At 40.1% G+C, this 18060-nt stretch overlaps 1 protein-coding gene across 1 annotated transcript in view; it reads left to right on the forward strand.

Moving 5' to 3' along the window:
• The window catches only part of LOC117508732 (transient receptor potential cation channel subfamily V member 1-like), a 53360-nt gene that overhangs the window by 2478 nt on the left and 32822 nt on the right, over nt 1-18060 (forward strand). The window contains 2 exon segments of the mRNA XM_034168552.1: nt 15134-15288; nt 15653-15805. Of these exon segments, the coding sequence (XP_034024443.1) occupies nt 15134-15288; nt 15653-15805 (308 nt within the window).

Genomic DNA, 18060 nt, shown 5'->3' on the forward strand with positions numbered 1-18060 from the left:
TTTTCAACAATATTATAGGAAAGAACACAGGCTGTAACTTGTTTATTTTGCTGTACTGAAAAAATCAAATCTAGATTACAGTAACTTGTTTATTTTGCTGTACTGAAAAAATGAAATCTAGATTACAGTAACTTGTTTATTTTGCTGTACTGAAAAAATTTAATCTAGATTACAGTAACTTGTTTATTTTGCTGTACTGAAAAAATTAAATCTAGATTACAGTAACTTGTTTATTTTGCTGTACTGAAAAAATTAAATCTAGATTACAGTAACTTGTTTATTTTGCTGTACTGAAAAAATTTAATCTAGATTACAGTAACTTGTTTATTTTGCTGTACTGAAAAAATCAAATCTAGATTACAGTAACTTGTTTATTTTGCTGTACTGAAAAAATTAAATTACAGTAATGTATTTACTGTGAGCATCCAGCAAGTGACGGCTTAATTCTCAAAATAGTTTTGTTCATTCATCATATTCAGGTCAACTTAATTTTCTTGAAGCTACAGCTTGAAAACTGCGTCTGGTTAACTTAATTCGTTTGTATGTTAGCATGCATTTACAGTGTACAGAGAGAGTGCGGCTCAAACCAAAGTCAAATTCCATGTATTCTGTTCTGATTCAGATTCTGATAAACCAGAAAATGCTGATGAACCCTGTTTTATTTGAAACTTCAAAGTTGTTGCTTCAGTTCTCCGTCATTCAGTTATCTGTGATTTTCAGGGAACACTTGACATAAAATGCTGACGGCTGATTTTCATATTAAAACAATAGATGTCTCCCTTTTGGAAAGTCTCCCAAGAAATCTGATCAGAGAATCTTGATGTCTTCAGGGTGTATTAAAAACTAACCAGGAGAAAGCTGCTTTCAAGAACAGTTTCAGTTATTTTTTAACCCACTTCAGATGTTTCTTGGTCAGAATGAGGTGGTAAAGCAGGAACTTGCAGCGATACAAGTGAGCAAAGAAAATGTTTAGATTTAGGACTTAACATCCAAGCTGCTGGCATGTGAACGTTACCGTGAAGTGTTGAGATAAGGATTTGATGTTTGAATCCCAAAATGTGTAAAATATAATAAGTTGACTTTACAAAAAAAATATGCGAACTTGTTGCCTTAAAAAAGTGGCTTTGAGCAGACTTGAGTTTATTATACGCAGCTGGAGACACAATAATCATCTATCAGCTAATTTACCGCGACAGCCTGATGGTTACCCTTTAATAAACATGGACGTATGCTTTTTTTCTTCATGTAAGTGGAACAAATTTGTGTTTAATAACCATGAACATATGCTTTTTTCTTCAGGTAACTGGCACAAATACCTTTTTTCTTAACGTATGCTGTGTTTAATAAACATGAACGTATACTTTTTTTCTTCATGTAAGTGGAACAAATACCTTTTTTCTTAATGTTTTCCTTCACGTATGCTGTGTTTAATAAACATGAACAATTGCTTTTTCTCTGTGTGTGACTTTAATGAATGTAATAAACCACATACTCTAAACCTTATACAGCCTGTGTTCTTTCCTATAATATTGTTGAAAAGGGTAAATTGTTTTTCAAACGAGGTTTTTGTGAAAAACACTTACTGGCACCTTTTGCTCTAAAAATACCATCTGGCCTGACACCCAGCCACCTTGCCAGGAGTGACAGAGAAGAAACTTTGTTTTTTCCGCCTTCATCACCTTGGGCGGCATCTCCGATCAGCGGGTGTCCCGCAGTCCCTGATCGACCGGGTAATATCTTAAAAGAAACTGCATCTATCGTGACTAAGAATAAGCTTTGTTTTTCCATCTTCAAACAAGCCCAGCGAACGACCCCGTCATCAGGAAATCGGGTGTAATAAAACATTCAAGCTTCAACCAAAGATTCAAGCTTCTCTACTATGTTATAAAAGACCATCCGGCGTGACACCCCCGCTGCGCAGGTCACACACACACACACACACACACACGCACACAGCTAGCGTCTGCAACAGGTATTACAGCCGTGGGGTCATGTTTCCGTGAGGAGCTCTATGTGTGGGTATTTGACCATCTTGCTGCAAAGACTTACAGCTGTTACAGCCGAGAGACGGTTATTTTTAACCCTTCTTTAATTTAAGAATTAAAAAACAGAAAAGGAGACGCATTAATTTAAGAATTAAAAAAATATTAAAGGGGTATTAAAATATTCGTGTTTAATCAGTAAATTGAAGAAAACCTCCCATAATTGTGTAAAAGATACAGGTATTTTTTTAATCCTTCTTTAATTGAGGCATTAAAACCATAAAAGGACGTGCTTTAATTTAAGAATTAAAAAAATATTAAAGGGGTATTAAATATTAGACACTGATTTATGTTTAATTATTTCAGAATTAGTTAATTCTTTAATACATTAAAAAAGATCTAGGTATTTTTAATCATTCTTTAATTCATGAAATCAAATTACATTAAAATATTAGACCCGGGTGGGAGGGGAGGTAGGGCTTGGAGGCGGAGCTTGGGGCAGGGTTAGGGGAGGTGCTAGGGGCGGGGTTAGGGGTGGAGCTTGGGGGCAGGGTTAGGGGAGGAGCCAGGGGTGGGGCTTGGAGGCGGGGCTAGGGGTGTGGTTAGGGGCGGGGCTTAGGGGCGGGCCATAGTGACGTAATCAATTCTGATTGGCTGTGATGTCATAAGGGGGCGGGAGTAGGGGAGGGGTTAGGGGCGGGGCTTATGGGGCAGGACATAGTGACATAATCGATTCTGATTGGCTGTGATGTCATGAGGGGGGCGGGGCTTAGTGACGTAGTCGATTCTGATTGGCTGACAGGGCCATAAATCAGTTTTTGACATAAGGTCTCTCAGTATTCTCTCTAAGATATAATGTAAAATACACATTAAATGGGGTTTTCAATGTTAAATTGAAATGGCCACAAAATCTGTAATCCGTTGTTGCAGACCGAACGGTCCGCCCCTAAAATTCAGTCTGCCTTTTGCATATGCGCATGCGTCATTTCGGACCACAGCAGCACGTCTGAGGTGGAGTCTCTTCACACAAAGCAATCAAATGGATTAATGGGATTATTAACCATCAGATGATAAAGGTAAAACCTCTTAAATCATTCTAAAGTCAGTTTTAAGCAGAAACGAGGCAAAAATCCATGACCCTTTGAAATGTCCGACGCACGGAGAAGGCATCAGCTAGCAGCTCATTTAGCCGCAGAGCTCTGATCACTTCTTTCGTCTTTTCTGATGAAATAATGCTGAATTTATGTGGAAATGATTGTTGTACAAAAGCTTCAGATATGTCGCTGAGATAGATGATGACTGGAGTGCAGTTTGAAGCGGAAATGAAGTGTTAATCTGTCAACCGCTTCATCTGGGGGATTTTTAGGGGGTCGTTCGTTCTGTGACACCGGATCAGATCCAGATCGATAAAGGATACCATCCTACATAACTCTCTGAAATATGGAAGAAATTTTATCTGTTATGACAGAGTTATGTATTTTTAAAAATTTCTTCAATGTTAAAGGATAAGGATTTTTCCAACATTTTTCCTGACTTTGACCTTTGACCTATGACCTTGAAAACTGAATCAGTTCTTCCCTATTTTCCCTATGAATCCTCTGTAAAAAATTCATAATGATATATATGAAAAATTGTGGGTTACAGGCTGTTTACAAGCAGACAAATTTTCAAGGTCAAAGTCCTGTTAGAAGTGGCTTTTCACAAGCTAAAATATAATACAAAATAGCTATCAAAAGGGCTTTTCAATGTTAAAATCACATGCCTGCTAAATCTGCAATAGAATGATTGGGGAACGTTTGATTAAGTTATAATGTAAAATATACATTACACTAGTACATTGCCTGTGGGGATCCAATACGGAAAATAGGTATCTGACATTTTTCAGGGATGGTAGTAAATTATGCAGCTTCTATAATAATTTTAAATGGTATGTGAGTCCAGAATGTAATTATCAACATTCATTGTTCACTGTTGTTATGTAATATCCATAGTTTCTCCAAAAAAATTGTCCTATCGATGTTCCGCTTTGGGGAGGTTCGCCCTTTTCCCAAAATACATAAGCATACCAAATGGAAAATGTCAGTCCTCACCAGTTTCTCCATGCTTGACGGTACATGCATGCACATATTCTTACACACATGCACGCATGTACACAGAGGCCTCTTGGCTTTTAATATATATTGATGGGGTTTTCAACGGTAAATTTAAATGGCCACAAATCTGTAATCTGGATTAGATACGGATCAAATTTTGTCAGTTGATAAAGGACACCATCCTACATAACACTCTCACATATGAAATAAATGAGATCTTTTTTGACAGAGTTATGAATATTTGAAAATTCATTCAATGTTGAAGGATAGGGATTTCTCCAAGAGTTTTTCTGATTTTGACCTTTGACCTATGCCCTTGAAAATTGAATCAGTTCTTGCCTATCAGGATATGAATCTTCAGTAAAGATTTCATAATGATATATGAAAAATTGTGGGTTACAGGCTGCTCACAAACAAACAAACAAACGGGGTGAAAACATAATGTCATAAAAATATTGTTAGATTGACTTCGGGGGGTGGGGGGTGTCCGCTTTAGTTGACCTGGTAGAGCATTGGCCTTGAGAGTGAGGAGTCTGCTATTAGAATCCCACCAGGAACACAGTTGACAAAATACTCACAGGAGGCGTCATACTCTCACGAGCGCCACGAGCTTATCTTATGGCGAGCTTAAAGTGGACGCTCTCGTTTTGGCTGAACTACTATACAGTTTTCGTATATTCTGTGTTAGCGCGCACCCTCGGCCGACATGCTTGATAAATTCCTGCGCAAAAAGTAGTTCCCAAATAATGCTGTATTTACGATGACAGTGTGTTTTCATGGGTAACAAAAACATCAGGAGTATATTTGGCACAAGACCTTGTGTATCGCCTGTGTTTTTACACCTAAATGATCGTAACTCAATATAATCACACTCATCCAGCAGCATCTTCTCGTCGACAAATTCAGCGCTGGGTCAGGTGAAAGTAGTCCTGGGAGCTATCCCACGATGCCAAAATAGCAAAGATGTTGCTCCAACGAGAGCGGCACGCTGAGCAGGGTGAGGTGGCGTTTAAGTGAAATCCAGATTGAAATCATTTCAGGATCAGTAAAAAAAAAAAAATCTGTCATCTGTTTATCCTCACTTCATTTTGGAATGAAGTGAGGATAAACCCAGTGGACTGTTAGTGTTTAAATGCCCACCAAGTCTGTGAGAAAACCCAATGGTCAGGAACACCTGAGGAACCACAAAGGCACTGAACTACCACGAGCTGGAAGCACCTCGAACAACAGTGTCACTCAGTCAAATGAATTTTACATAACCATGAATTGAGAGGTTGCCATCTAAAAAAAGTATCTCCTGCTCCAAAGTCAAGGCCTTGAAGCCATATGGACAAAGTGAATCATTCTGGAGGAACGCTTTATGGTCAAATCAGCCAAAGATTGAGTTGTTCGGCCACAGTGACCAGTTTTTCACCAGGTATGTGTGGAGGAGAAACGTTGAGGCATTCGATCACAAGAACATAGTACCAACTGCAAAGCATTGTGGTGGAAGAATCAGGTTTTGGGGCTGTTTTGTTGTGAGTGAAACCAGTGCGCTGCACAAAGTGGGTGGAATAATAACACAAGAGGGTACAACCACCCTGTCACATGCTCACAACAAAATTTTTCAGATGTGCGCCCCACACAAACCAGACCTTATCCTGAACATGTTCAAAATATTGGTGATTCCCACAACTCCAGAATGTGATGACTGGTTTATTTTGGAGTGTCACAGTGATACAGTCTCTGTGCCACAGAGGTGCCAATCTCAGCAGCTGGCACAATGAGGCTGGAGATAAAAACTGATTGAGAGGAGGAAGGAGTAAAAAGAAAATGAGACAAACAGCTCTGTTGCTAAAATTTGGAAAACAGCCCTTGTGAAGAGCATCATACACCCCAAAACAGACATTTTGATGATTTATTTACTTATTTTTAAAATCTGCATTCAGAGCTGCAGAATATTTTGTACACAACAGCGTGTGTGATCCAAAGATGCAAAGTGTGCTGATATAATGATGATATAAATATAATCTTTTCCCACTTGATCAGAACACCTCTGCAATTCAGGCCAGAGCTGCACCAACAGTCCGGCTCCAGCCACAGCTCAGAGAGCTCAACCTAGTCAGACACACAGGTCTTTGCAGGCATAACACACTCAGCTCAGTCCAGATATTGACACGTGTCTATGAGACAAATATGTCGGGTGCATCGTGATAAAGTGATAAAGCTGCATCAGGGTATGTGTCTGGGTGTGTTGCACAGTGTGTCCTCCTATACGCATGGCTGTAGCACTTACGTTTTGCGGCAGACACGTCCTCCTTCCTGTTTGAGAAAAAGAACCACAGTCCTGACTCCTGCACCACAGATGGCTCCAGTGACAGTGACACTAAAAAGGATGGGATTCTTATAAATTTGTGTCACATGCATGCAACAGCAACACAACAGTGTTGCCACCATTGTGCATATGTGTGTATCAGTGCCTTTTGTGAAAGAGTCTCATAGAATTCTGAGGGGAGCTGCGACAGAGGCTGTTGGTGACTCTCCTAAATTACCAACAGTCTTATATCTGTGTGACTGGGCTTTAAGCTATCAACTAGAGGTTTGGAACTTGTACACAGTTGGGTGTTCCAACAGGACACTGAACCCAAGTACAGATCGAAGCAGGTTGTAGAATGGGTAAAATAGGAAAATATTAAGCTTTTGGAAAATCCTGGCCACAACCATGCCAAAAACATCTGGACTGTATTTAAATGTGGAATCGGTGATAGAAAATCAACAAATTTATGGGTGATTCTTTAACTACGGGCACTATTGGCCTTGTAAATGTAATTTCCACCACACCATTGCCTTACAATATAAAGCGCCTTGGGGCAACTGTTTGTTGTGATTTGGCGCTATATGCATGTGCTCTGATGTCACTGTTTATCTCCATAGAAACTACCCAAACAATCTTTCATACAAACTGTTTAAAGGGACATTACAGTGTTGTGGTGGAAATTACGGCAATAGTGTGGGACAACTACATTTTGTTTAAAAAAATCACAACAGTTGTATGACATTGAATACCCCAATTATGTTTTGATTATTTTACTGATATTTTATTCAGAGATATTTTAAAACATTAGAAAAAACGTTTCTTTACCATTCATTTTTATCATTGAAGATCAAAAGTCTGGGTGTGTGGGACCAGCACAAAATGGCAATATTTGCATATAATGATGCTGAAAAAAGGTGAAAAAGTCATCATAGACTTCTAGAACAAATTTCTTAACACACTTTCATTGTAAAGATAACTATAAAAGTGTGAAATTTCCCCTTTTTTCTGTTTTTCATACAATATGATCAAAGGACATAATAAGTGCCCGTAGTCTAAGAATCACCCTTATTTGAACTCTACTAATTCTGCTAAGAAGAGGGGTCAAACAACCAACTACAATTCTACCAGACGCATGTTGACCATTCAACCAAACATCTGTGTATAATATGCATATTTCGCGGACATGAACGAGCGAAACTCGTCAGCATCTCACTATGTCATTTAGGTCCTTCAGATTTTATTTTGAGTAAATGCTTTGGGGGAGTATTAGCATGGCAAAAAACGTACAGCGGAGCCCCCCCAGCCCCCCCACCTTTTTAAGCATTTTCCTTATTTAGCCTTTGATCTTCTGGAGGATCTGTGCCCCCCACACCCCCACCTTTTTAAGCATTTTTCTTTTTTTGCTTTTCAGCTGACCCCCCTAATTACAGCCCTCTTAACCCCTGCCACTTTAAGAATTTTTAAAATGTAGATGTAAAATAATATTGAAAGTTTTCAGCTAGTTGACAGTAGGGCTGTACAATATGGCAAAATGATCATATCTCAATATTGTCATATCTCAATATTATATAGATTGTCATGTAAATGTCACTTATATACATGCTGTCCATATTCTTGAGCCGCTTAGGTAGGTAGGGAGAGTTCCCATGGGATAAAAAAGCTTTTCAACCTACCATCCCTGGGTCTCAAGACCAGGTACCTAAGTGGCTCTACTCTCGCTCTCTCTCTCTCTCTTTTAAAAAAGATATTTAGGTGTACCTTAGTAAACACTAGTAGAGTTCCACCTTAGATTTGGAATGTATAAGTAAGGACTAAACAACGAGAAGCCGTGCATTATATGGTTTGAATGCACGATGCAGAGTCTAAAACACCACAACGCGAAGCGGAGTGGTGTTACTCCGCGAAGTGCATTCAAACTGTATAATGCACGGCTTCTCGTTGTTTAATCCGCTTATACCATGGTCCCACACAGTGAGCTAACACACAAATATTTATTTAACAGAACTTGATGAAAATGCTTAAGTATTTGGGACTATTTTATGCCAGTCTCAAGACATTTTGTCTCCGATGCGCTTACCATGTCTACGGGCTCGGTAAACACTGTGGGCCACTCACACCGCCCCCCCCTCTGCTGTGTGGAGCTGCGACCAACTGGCAACAGGTCCAGAAACTACGCTCGCTGTTCTGATGCAGAGCGCTCCGACAGCCTGCAAGGATAGAACCGTTCTCTTCTTTTTTCCCGTCTTCAATCTTGTCCAGTTCGTCCGATGTTAAATCTTTACGCCGTTGCTTTTGCTGTTGTTCTCGTTTGCTCTCCTCCTCTTCCCATTCCTCAAACTTCTTATTTTGGCCAAAAATATTAAAATTCACTTGGAAATCCATGTTTTATCGCGTTTCTGTCATTCACGTGTCAAAACACAGATGATCTGCGCCAACTGATTTGCGTGTTGCTATGGTGATGACCAGAGTGGAGTGATTATAACAGTGACTTAACTCGCCGAACTACGTGTGCGTATATACGAAAATAATGCACGCCAGTTAGACATGGAATTCTCACTGACCATGGTATAATAGAAAATATAACTTACTGAATATTGATATCAATATGATATACGGTATGACTATGATTTGACACAAAGTGCAGCAACAGTGAAAATTAAACATTCTTAAACAAGCTTGGGACTCCGACGAGGGCGGTCGCATCTCCTCCACTCCCTTATCTCTGTTCTCTGCCTTTAACCTTCCCTACTTCACCAGACTGTGAATTCCTCAAATTATATTGGTTCTGGATCTACTGGACTACTACTGGATTAACCATGGAATTGATCAGCTGGTCTCTGAACACTATTGAGACCATTTTTTCTACAAGAAGGTCAGGACCGGGGGATCCTACCTGCCCAGATGGAACGTATCCTGCAGGCTACGTCCTCGACTCCTGGAGTTCCTGGCGTGTGGCATGCTTGGCACCTTTCTCCATTGAGGACTTCGAGGATTTATTCATTTTTGGTCTCATGGTAGCAGGGCTGGTACTTTTTGGCTTATGTGCTGCCCTGATCTACCGGAAAATTGGCAAGACGGCAGCATCAAGAACCACAGCCCCTTGCTTGTCCGTCATGATTAATGAGGTTGGCAAGGCAGTGCATTCTCAGACTGTGATGACTCTTGAACTCAGACGCAAATTGGATGACATCTTGGAGCAGATGCGTGCCTTGCAGTTGAAGCTGAAGATTTCAGAGGCCGGTGAATATTCTTAATTAATAATTGGGAATATTCTTAATTCATAATTGGGATTTGGTTGTACAAGTCGAACTGTTAAAAAGTGTTTTTCACTGCTCAAACCATAACATTACAGGTTTATCAAGCCTGAAGGTCAAATTGCCCGACTGGGTAACATTGGCTGTTTCTTATCTCATCTCACAAAGACAATAAACTGATTTTCACAGGACTGAAACATGCTCCATTCTCTCCCCCCACCCCCTCCTTCTCCCATCAACACCCCCCCCCCTTTCCAGCGCCTGCTAAACATCACTCCGTCCCCCTTCTGCGGGGGCAGTGCAGTTTTAGCTGCAGCCCTCGTCACTCCCTCCCAAGCTGACAGTGGCACATCTCAGCGTTGCTGCGTGGCCTTCACCCACTTGCCTCAATTCGGATAACGGACTTCTTCAAACTTAGGACCCTGTTCCACTGGCGTTAGGAGGATTTGCGTATGGATTGCGCACAAAATTGGCCCATATTCGCCAAACATACGCAATATCCATGTAACATGCCTGTATGAGTCGGCCGTCATCTGAACACGCCCTTGATCATTCGCAGAGGCACGCATGTCCGCAGCCAGGATTTTTGAGCTGTTCAAAAATCTGGATGCGGATAATAGCCGCCTTACATACTCCATACATACTCAATTCATACACAATACATACTCAATCTGTGCGCTGTATATCTGCCGTTAACTGCTGATATCCACAACTGACAGGGATTTGCAGCTTGGCAGCGGACCGGGACAGTGTGTAAAACAGATATATTGCATGCCTATCATGTCCATATCACAAACTAAAATATGTTGTAGTGAATGCATACAAATTGGCCACAAATAAAGCGTTTTTATTACATCTGCTTTGCAGCTGATTTGCGGACAATCTGTGAATGCATAACAAACACATCACGTAAACCCAAAGTACTATATGAGGCAGAAAGCGACATACCTGCCAGTCAGTGCCGGTCCGGCTGTGTAAATCCACAAAGATGTAGCTGCTGCAATCGGGTCTGATCCAGGACTTTTATTTAACACCAACAAAAGTAAGAGTTGCTGTTTAGCCACAACTCATGCTGAAGTCTGTTTTCTGTGACACTCTCACAAAAAAAAAAACTGTCTCACACCCCGAGCGGCTTCCCCCCTCCCGCTCCCCAAACTCATGAACAGTTAACCCTCGCATGACAACATGAACAATAACTCTGTGATCAACTTGTCCAAGTCCAGCAAATACTCCAGAGGCTGTATTGTTGGTGTGAATAGTGATGCCAAAAGGAGCGAGTGCGCTTATTTTATGACTGCAATGCAGATGCCGTGCACGCACAACATGTGCGCAATGCATTCATAATACACCCGTAATACTGCCGTGATAATCTCAATGTGTCGGATCAGTTTCCTCACTACATGTGTTATATAACCATGATTGTTCATCATATATTCGCTATATATTATTAATATATCCGTAATTCATACTGGGACATTTGTCATTTTTGGCCATTTTTGTTGCGGATGACAACGAACGCCCGTAATTTGTGTACTCAATTCATGCGCAATTGATCCTCTCCCCAGTGGGACAGGGCCCTTAGTGCACATAAACATGTCAAATGTGTATGTGCTGTCTTTAATTCTGATGTGTGCCATTATTATGGTAAACAAGTATTAATTGTAGACTAATTGCTGCCTGAGGTAACTGGAGTGTAAACATAATTTCTCCACTGTGGGATCAATAAATTATATCTAATCTAATCTAATCTAATCTAAACAAAACAGTAATAATACCACACTCATTTTGCACTCATCATAAGGTTAGGATACTGTGCCCTCCAAAAGTATTGGGACACTTGGAATTTCACACATTTTAATTTGTTTATGCCATTTTAAATACAAGAAATACAAAAAATAAAGAATAAAAATTTCTAAAATTATCTTCCTGGAACTCAAACTGAAAGCAAATCTCTAAAACTTGATAAAACCTGTAAATAATAATCATTTTTATTGCCAGTTTTCTTTAGACAAGTCAGGTGATGGAAACATGAACATTTCCAAGTCACTGAATATGTCTTGGACTTTATTTACATCAATTATGAAGAAATACAAAAGTTTGTTTCACTAAAAATCTAGGCTTTCATCTGAAATGTACTTTCTGTCAAATTGTAGCTGAACTTTAAGGTCTTTTTTAAGAAAATCCTCCTCTACACCACTTCACCAGGAAGCTGGATTTTATCATTTTTAATTAGTTTATATCAAGTTGTAGAGATTTGCTTTCAGTTTGAGTTAAGGAAGATAATTTTAGAAAAAAAATGTATTTGAAATGGAATAAACAAATTAAAATGTGTGAAATACCAAGTGTTCCAATACTTTTGAGGGCAATTGAGAAACACTGAGGAGCAGCATCTTACATCTCATATATAGTGCAGCAGATAAGTGGAATCCTGCAAATGGTGATACAAACATCAAATTTGGCGCAAATAATCCATAGACATGAACTCTTTTTAAAAAACTGATTGGCCACTTGAATTTTCAATAGGCAGCCAGGTAAGGGTCAATTGAAGAATTACACAGGGGTCAAAATTAAAAGATGCTCCAATCATATAGAAAACTACACCAGATTATTTGCCTGATCATAAAGATTCCATGGGGAGCTCGGAGTAGAGTCGTTGCTCCTTCGCGTTGAAAGGAGCCAGCTGAGGTGGTTCGGGCATCTGGTAAGGATGCCTCCTGGGCGCCTCCCAAGGGAGGTGTTCCAGGCACGTCCATCTGGGAGGAGACCCCGGGAAAGACCCAGGACTAGGTGGAGAGATTATATCTCCACACTGGCCTGGGGATGCCTCGGGATCCCCCAGTCAGAGGTGGTCAATGTGGCATGGGAAAGGGAAGTCTGTGGTCCCCTGCTGGAGCTGTTGCCCCCACGTCCCAAACCCGGAAAAGCGGCTGAAGATGAGATGAATGAATGAGTGATAAAGATTCCAAAAGGTATAGTTTGGGCAATCTGTGACTGAATGTTATGGAGTTATGCGGCAAAAGCAGCAAGAATGGTGACAAAGGTCAGTTTCAGTTTGTACAGGGTTCAAAAGTTAAAGTTGCTCCATTAATTTTGCTCCAGCTGTATTTGTGCTGAATTAGATGCTTGTATCACCATTTGAAGGATTGTTTCAGTTATCTGCTGCACAAATAAGCAAACAGAGCATGAACCAGCTGCTGTCTGTTAGATTAGACGTGTATATAAGGCAACCCGAATTAAAGGAGAAATGCTGCTTTTAACAACCTGGACTAGTGGTGGACGGATCGATCCTAATATCAGTAATACCGATACAAACGCTGGTATTGATATTGAACGATCCTCATATAAAAAGATCGATACTCAAGCTATTTTTCTCTCCCGCATGCACTAACTGCTGCGCACGCAGATTCATCAAAGTCTACTCTCTGCGCTGTGTCACACAACACGGAGCAGCGCACCCTCCCCCCTCTGGTCTTTTGTTTTTGTGCCATCACGTGGCTCAGTGGCGCCAGCCAACAGCCTTGCAGGTAGGCTCAGCCTGGCCTGCCCACTCAGCGCGCTCCTCGAGTCAACATGTGACACTGTGAACATGATACTGTTAAATAAAAACCTCGGATCCTTTGTTCTCAACAGGGGGACAGGGCCCACAGCAACGTATTCTTTCTTTATTTAATTTTCACCTATTGCTTTTATTTTGTTTAAAGCCAGAAGTGCACTGAAGGGAGGAAATTCCTTATTCTTTAAATTATTTTCTTGTATTGTTTGACTTGGAAAAGAAAGAACAAGTTTGAAACTGTTTACAATATTTGTTGTGGTGTGTTAGTGTTTCTCTATTGTGGTTTGTCAGCTCTCCAACCTCAGAAGATTGTTTTAATTTGCTTTAACTTCTATTTTTTACACTCTCTATTTAAGAAACATCATAGAGAAGTGCACTGAAGGGAAGAAATTCCTTATTTTTTGTATTATTTTATTGTATTGTTCGACTTGAAAAACAATAAGTTTGAAACTGTTTACAGTATTTGTTGTGGTGTGTTAATTTTGTTGTACTGTGGCTTGTCAGCCCTCTACATCAGGAGATTTTGTTTTAAGTTGTGTTGAGTGATATTTTTTAAACAAAAATGTTGATTGTGATAATAAAGTATTTTGTTGTCACGTAAAATGTTTGGCAAAATTCTATCCGAGGTATTTTGGATCCTTTGGATCTATGAAGCTTAAATATGAAAAGGTATCGGTATTGGTATCGATATCAGCGATACTGGACCTGTATTTACTTATCGGATCAATACCAAAATTCCCGGTATTACCCACCTCTAACCTGGACCTCATTTCTGGTATAAAATACGGTCGTTTACTCACCAATATAAGTTTGATGTGATTAGAAGTCCATAGTTCAAACGACATGTTCAGTTCATATCTGGAGCAAACATTTTTCTTCTTCTGCTAAGGTGGATTAGAACTTTTTGTGGTACACAGCACCAACTACTGGACAGGAGGAACCTAGCAGTCAATGTGACTCACTAATTTCAAAATGCAGCTCTTTCTACCAGACGTGTGGTGCTGTGACATGTCAATCATCTGTGTCCAATCAGATTTCAGGGGAGTCCAGTGAAACCCCGGCCTCCGCTCTAGCTCCACCCACGCCAGGAAGTCAAGGTCAAGGTCAGGTTTATTTATAAAGCACATTTACAAACAGTCAACACTGCCCCAAAGTGCTGTACAATAAAAGGATTTAAAATTATATCGTTAAATACAAGAACAAAATAAATCAACAAGACAGTAAAAGATGTGGCAGTGTTCAGCTCATCTTGTATTAAAAGCCAGTGCAAAAAGATATGTCTTTAAAAGAGTCTTAAAAGTGTTCAACATTTGCCATTTCTTGTTTCACTGTGACTGTGAGCTTGCCACTGAGTTCCTGCAAGATTCCATGGGATCTCGTCTGTCAGTCCAGGAAGTGTTTGACATTTGAACATTTCCTGTTTTACTGTGGATTTGATATTTGGCACTTCCTGTTTAGGATGCCCTGTACCATGAGCGCGTGACGCTTTGCTCATATAATATTGACCCTCTATTGATTAAAAAAAGCTTGTGCACTAAATTCTTGGATTATTTTTCTGTTAAAGGTTGATGTTGTGCAATCATTCTGATCCAGAGACAGAACAGAGCAAAGCGGTATTCCCTGTGATTGGCAGGAGAAGCAGGATTAATGAAGTCAGTCAGTGGGTCCACCAAAGTTCAATAAGTAATATAAGTAATACCATATAAAAACTACTGCATATTAAGCTCTGAAAATTTGAGTTTTGGTAGACTGCGGTGAGGACCACTGAATGTTGTATTTTAAGCCATGGTGGCATCTTCTAATGTGTCGTATAATGTAAAATAAAGAAAAGCAGGGCTATCAAACTGCAAAATGCAGGTTCTTGGTGGCCACAAATTCCACGTGCTTATGTCGAAATTGCTGCACATACTTGGAAATGTATATAACAGATATGAATTGTTTATTCTTCATTGCAGTCAGTGTGATGATACTATCGACGAAGGCTTGGGCACAGTGTTCACAAGAGAGAGAGTATTTGACGCAGCATCAGAAGGGGACGTGACTCAACTTTACGGCCTGCTGGACTATCTTCGAAGTAACAACAAGCGACTAACCAGCCCAGAATTCATAGGTAAACTGAATCCCCCATGGGTGGGATTTGGGGTTACCGGACACTGAGAATGGTTCTGTGTGTCTGCATGTCTATGTGCACTCAGTTCACACTGGGAATTTGGACCATTAAAAAAAGGCCACATTTTCTTACTCATGAACAACAAATCTGTGAGTAGAAACACACACTTCTATAGATGTCACACAAACTTATTGTATTGTGCGGGGATGTGATTAAGTGGTGAGGTGAAAACAATTTAACAGTATAAGCAATGACATCATATGGTTAAAAATTATGTTTTAGGGATGAATACACATTTATTATGCAAATCAAGACTTGTGTTATGTCATAAATGTCATGAGAATCTGTGTGTGGTTCCTTTCAGATGAAAAAAATGGGAAAACCGCACTGTTAAAAGCTTTGCTGAACCTGAAAAATGGAAAAAATGACACCATTGAAGTCTTCCTCGATATAGCAGAGAAAACCGGAGATTTGGACAACTTAATTAATGCAGCTTACACAGACAGCTACTACAAAGGTAGGATGGTCAACATTGTAAATCACTGAATGGACAATAATGAAGTCACAAGCATTTGCTGTATTTGTTGTATTTTTGTGACCATGTAACACACTGCACATCATCAGATGAATTTTTATGGTGATAAAGATACACTGAAGGTGTTGTGAGCACATTTGGACATTGGTGTACCCTCACTGGACCATTCAGACACTTTGGACCTGATAATGTGTGCGAAATTGCGTGGACAGTCCAAACTTTTATGCGTTGAGGTGAAGACAGTTTTACGAGTTATTAACTAAGACTAATTGTGCCATTGATAGCAGGTGGTGATGTGACACAGCCGTGTATAAATGAGGAGTTTGTGGCTGTAAGCGTAAAATAAATTAAATCAATCACTTGCAGGTATGCACCTTGTATTTTGTTATGCACAAACTCTGACACACAACTGAGAGCTGGCAATTTAAAAAACAAACAAACTAGAAGCACTTGGAGAGCGAAAAACCTCCACCAAGGCCATAGGGTCACTGACGTCACATGGAATACCCTTTGGCAAAGAGACTTATTCCACGTCACTTCACGCATCTACCATCATGTTTCAGATTCAGTGGTTAACCCTCTGGGGTCCGAGGGCATTTTTTGGACAGTTCACTCGTCTGGCATAAATGTTTGATTATTGCTGTTAACAGCTCTCCCTGCATCCCACAATCAAGTTTTATGTACTTTTTTTCAGGACAACCTGTACTTTCAAAATATATATGCTTTAGTTGTGTTTTATAAGTGTAATAAAGGTTTACAATCAGAAATAAGAAAGGAAAAAGTAAAGCGGATATTTTTCAACACACATTTAGTCAAAACACACAGAAAACTAATAAACTAGTAACACATCACTCCTAAAAACAATCTTTGGTGTGTCATGTGAGGTGAATCTGCCCTACGATTGGATTTTGGAAAACCATGTGACGGTGAACCAATTCCGATTGGACACTCACATTGCTCACGTCATCACACAGCTTCTATGAGGAGTACAAAGATGGTGGATGGTGGCTCAAAAGTCCGCGGAGTTAACTTTTCAGCAAAAAAAGTAAGTTTCTATCTCATATCATTAAAAAGTTATTTATAATTTAGTAAAGCTTGGTCTCAGCCATCGTATACGACGATGTCGGCCCCAGAGGGTTAAACCCTTAGATCTTCAGCAAATGTATTTATAAAGAGAAACTGCATGAACTACACAAGTTTTTTTTAATTTTCTAATAACAAATTTATTCAATGAGGAGAAACAAATGCTAAATTATTGTTGTGTCGTAACTTAATTTTTGTTCAGCCTTTGTGACCCGTCTTCATGAAGTTAGATGCAAAAATGTTGAAACTGGCCCTATCCTGCAATGATAAAGAATCCTTGGCGGCCTCTAGACAGTTCAATGCTCCATTTGCCAAAAGCTGTGACTGCCAAGCATGCATAAATTGTGTGTGTTAGGCATATTTGAGTTTATTTAGCTTTGGCTGCATTGATTTTAATGATACACTAGTCTAAGCAACCTAAACAGTTGAAATTATAGATCTGGATACTAAACAACAACTACATGTGTGCGTATATGTCCCTTTTTTGTCCAAACGGCACCTTAGAATTGAGCCAAACTTGTTACACATATAGTTTAACATATTGGGACTGACACAGGCTATTGAGCACTTAAGGAGGAGTGGTAGTCTTAAAGGGGAGAGACACATTTGTGCTGCAGAATTGAGCCAAAAGTGGCACATATATACTTTGACATACAGTGACTGACACAGGCTATTGTGTTGTGTGGGCTGCTGAAGAGGAGGTACTGCTGGGCCACCATCACCAGATGGCGCCCTGCTTGGAGTGCGGGCTTCAAGCACGAGAGGGCGCCGGAGCCACTGGGAGTGACAGCTGTCACTCATCATCAGCACCAGCTGTCACTCATTCATCTCATCACCATCACCATAAAGGCTGGACTGTAACTCCACCTCCTCGCCGAGAAATCAGCTACCATTCAGGTAACATTCTCTGCTGTACTTAACACTGACTAATAGTCTGAACTTCTTTGCAGCTGTTTTCCTGTGGGTGTTGCCTTATCTGTGGGATTGGCGTTTGGTGTGATCAGCGACGGCTTCGCTTCACACCCCAACCAGATAAGTGGTTAGACAGGAGCTGCACGAGTGTGTGATTGGAGGTGGAGGTTTTCCCTCCTAACTGTATACAGACTGTGGGATTACTGAGTGTGCGAACTCACACTCATCAGGACTGTCTCTGT

Source organism: Thalassophryne amazonica, chromosome 4 (genome assembly GCF_902500255.1).
Source record: "Thalassophryne amazonica chromosome 4, fThaAma1.1, whole genome shotgun sequence".
Taxonomy (NCBI): Eukaryota; Metazoa; Chordata; class Actinopteri; order Batrachoidiformes; family Batrachoididae; genus Thalassophryne; species Thalassophryne amazonica.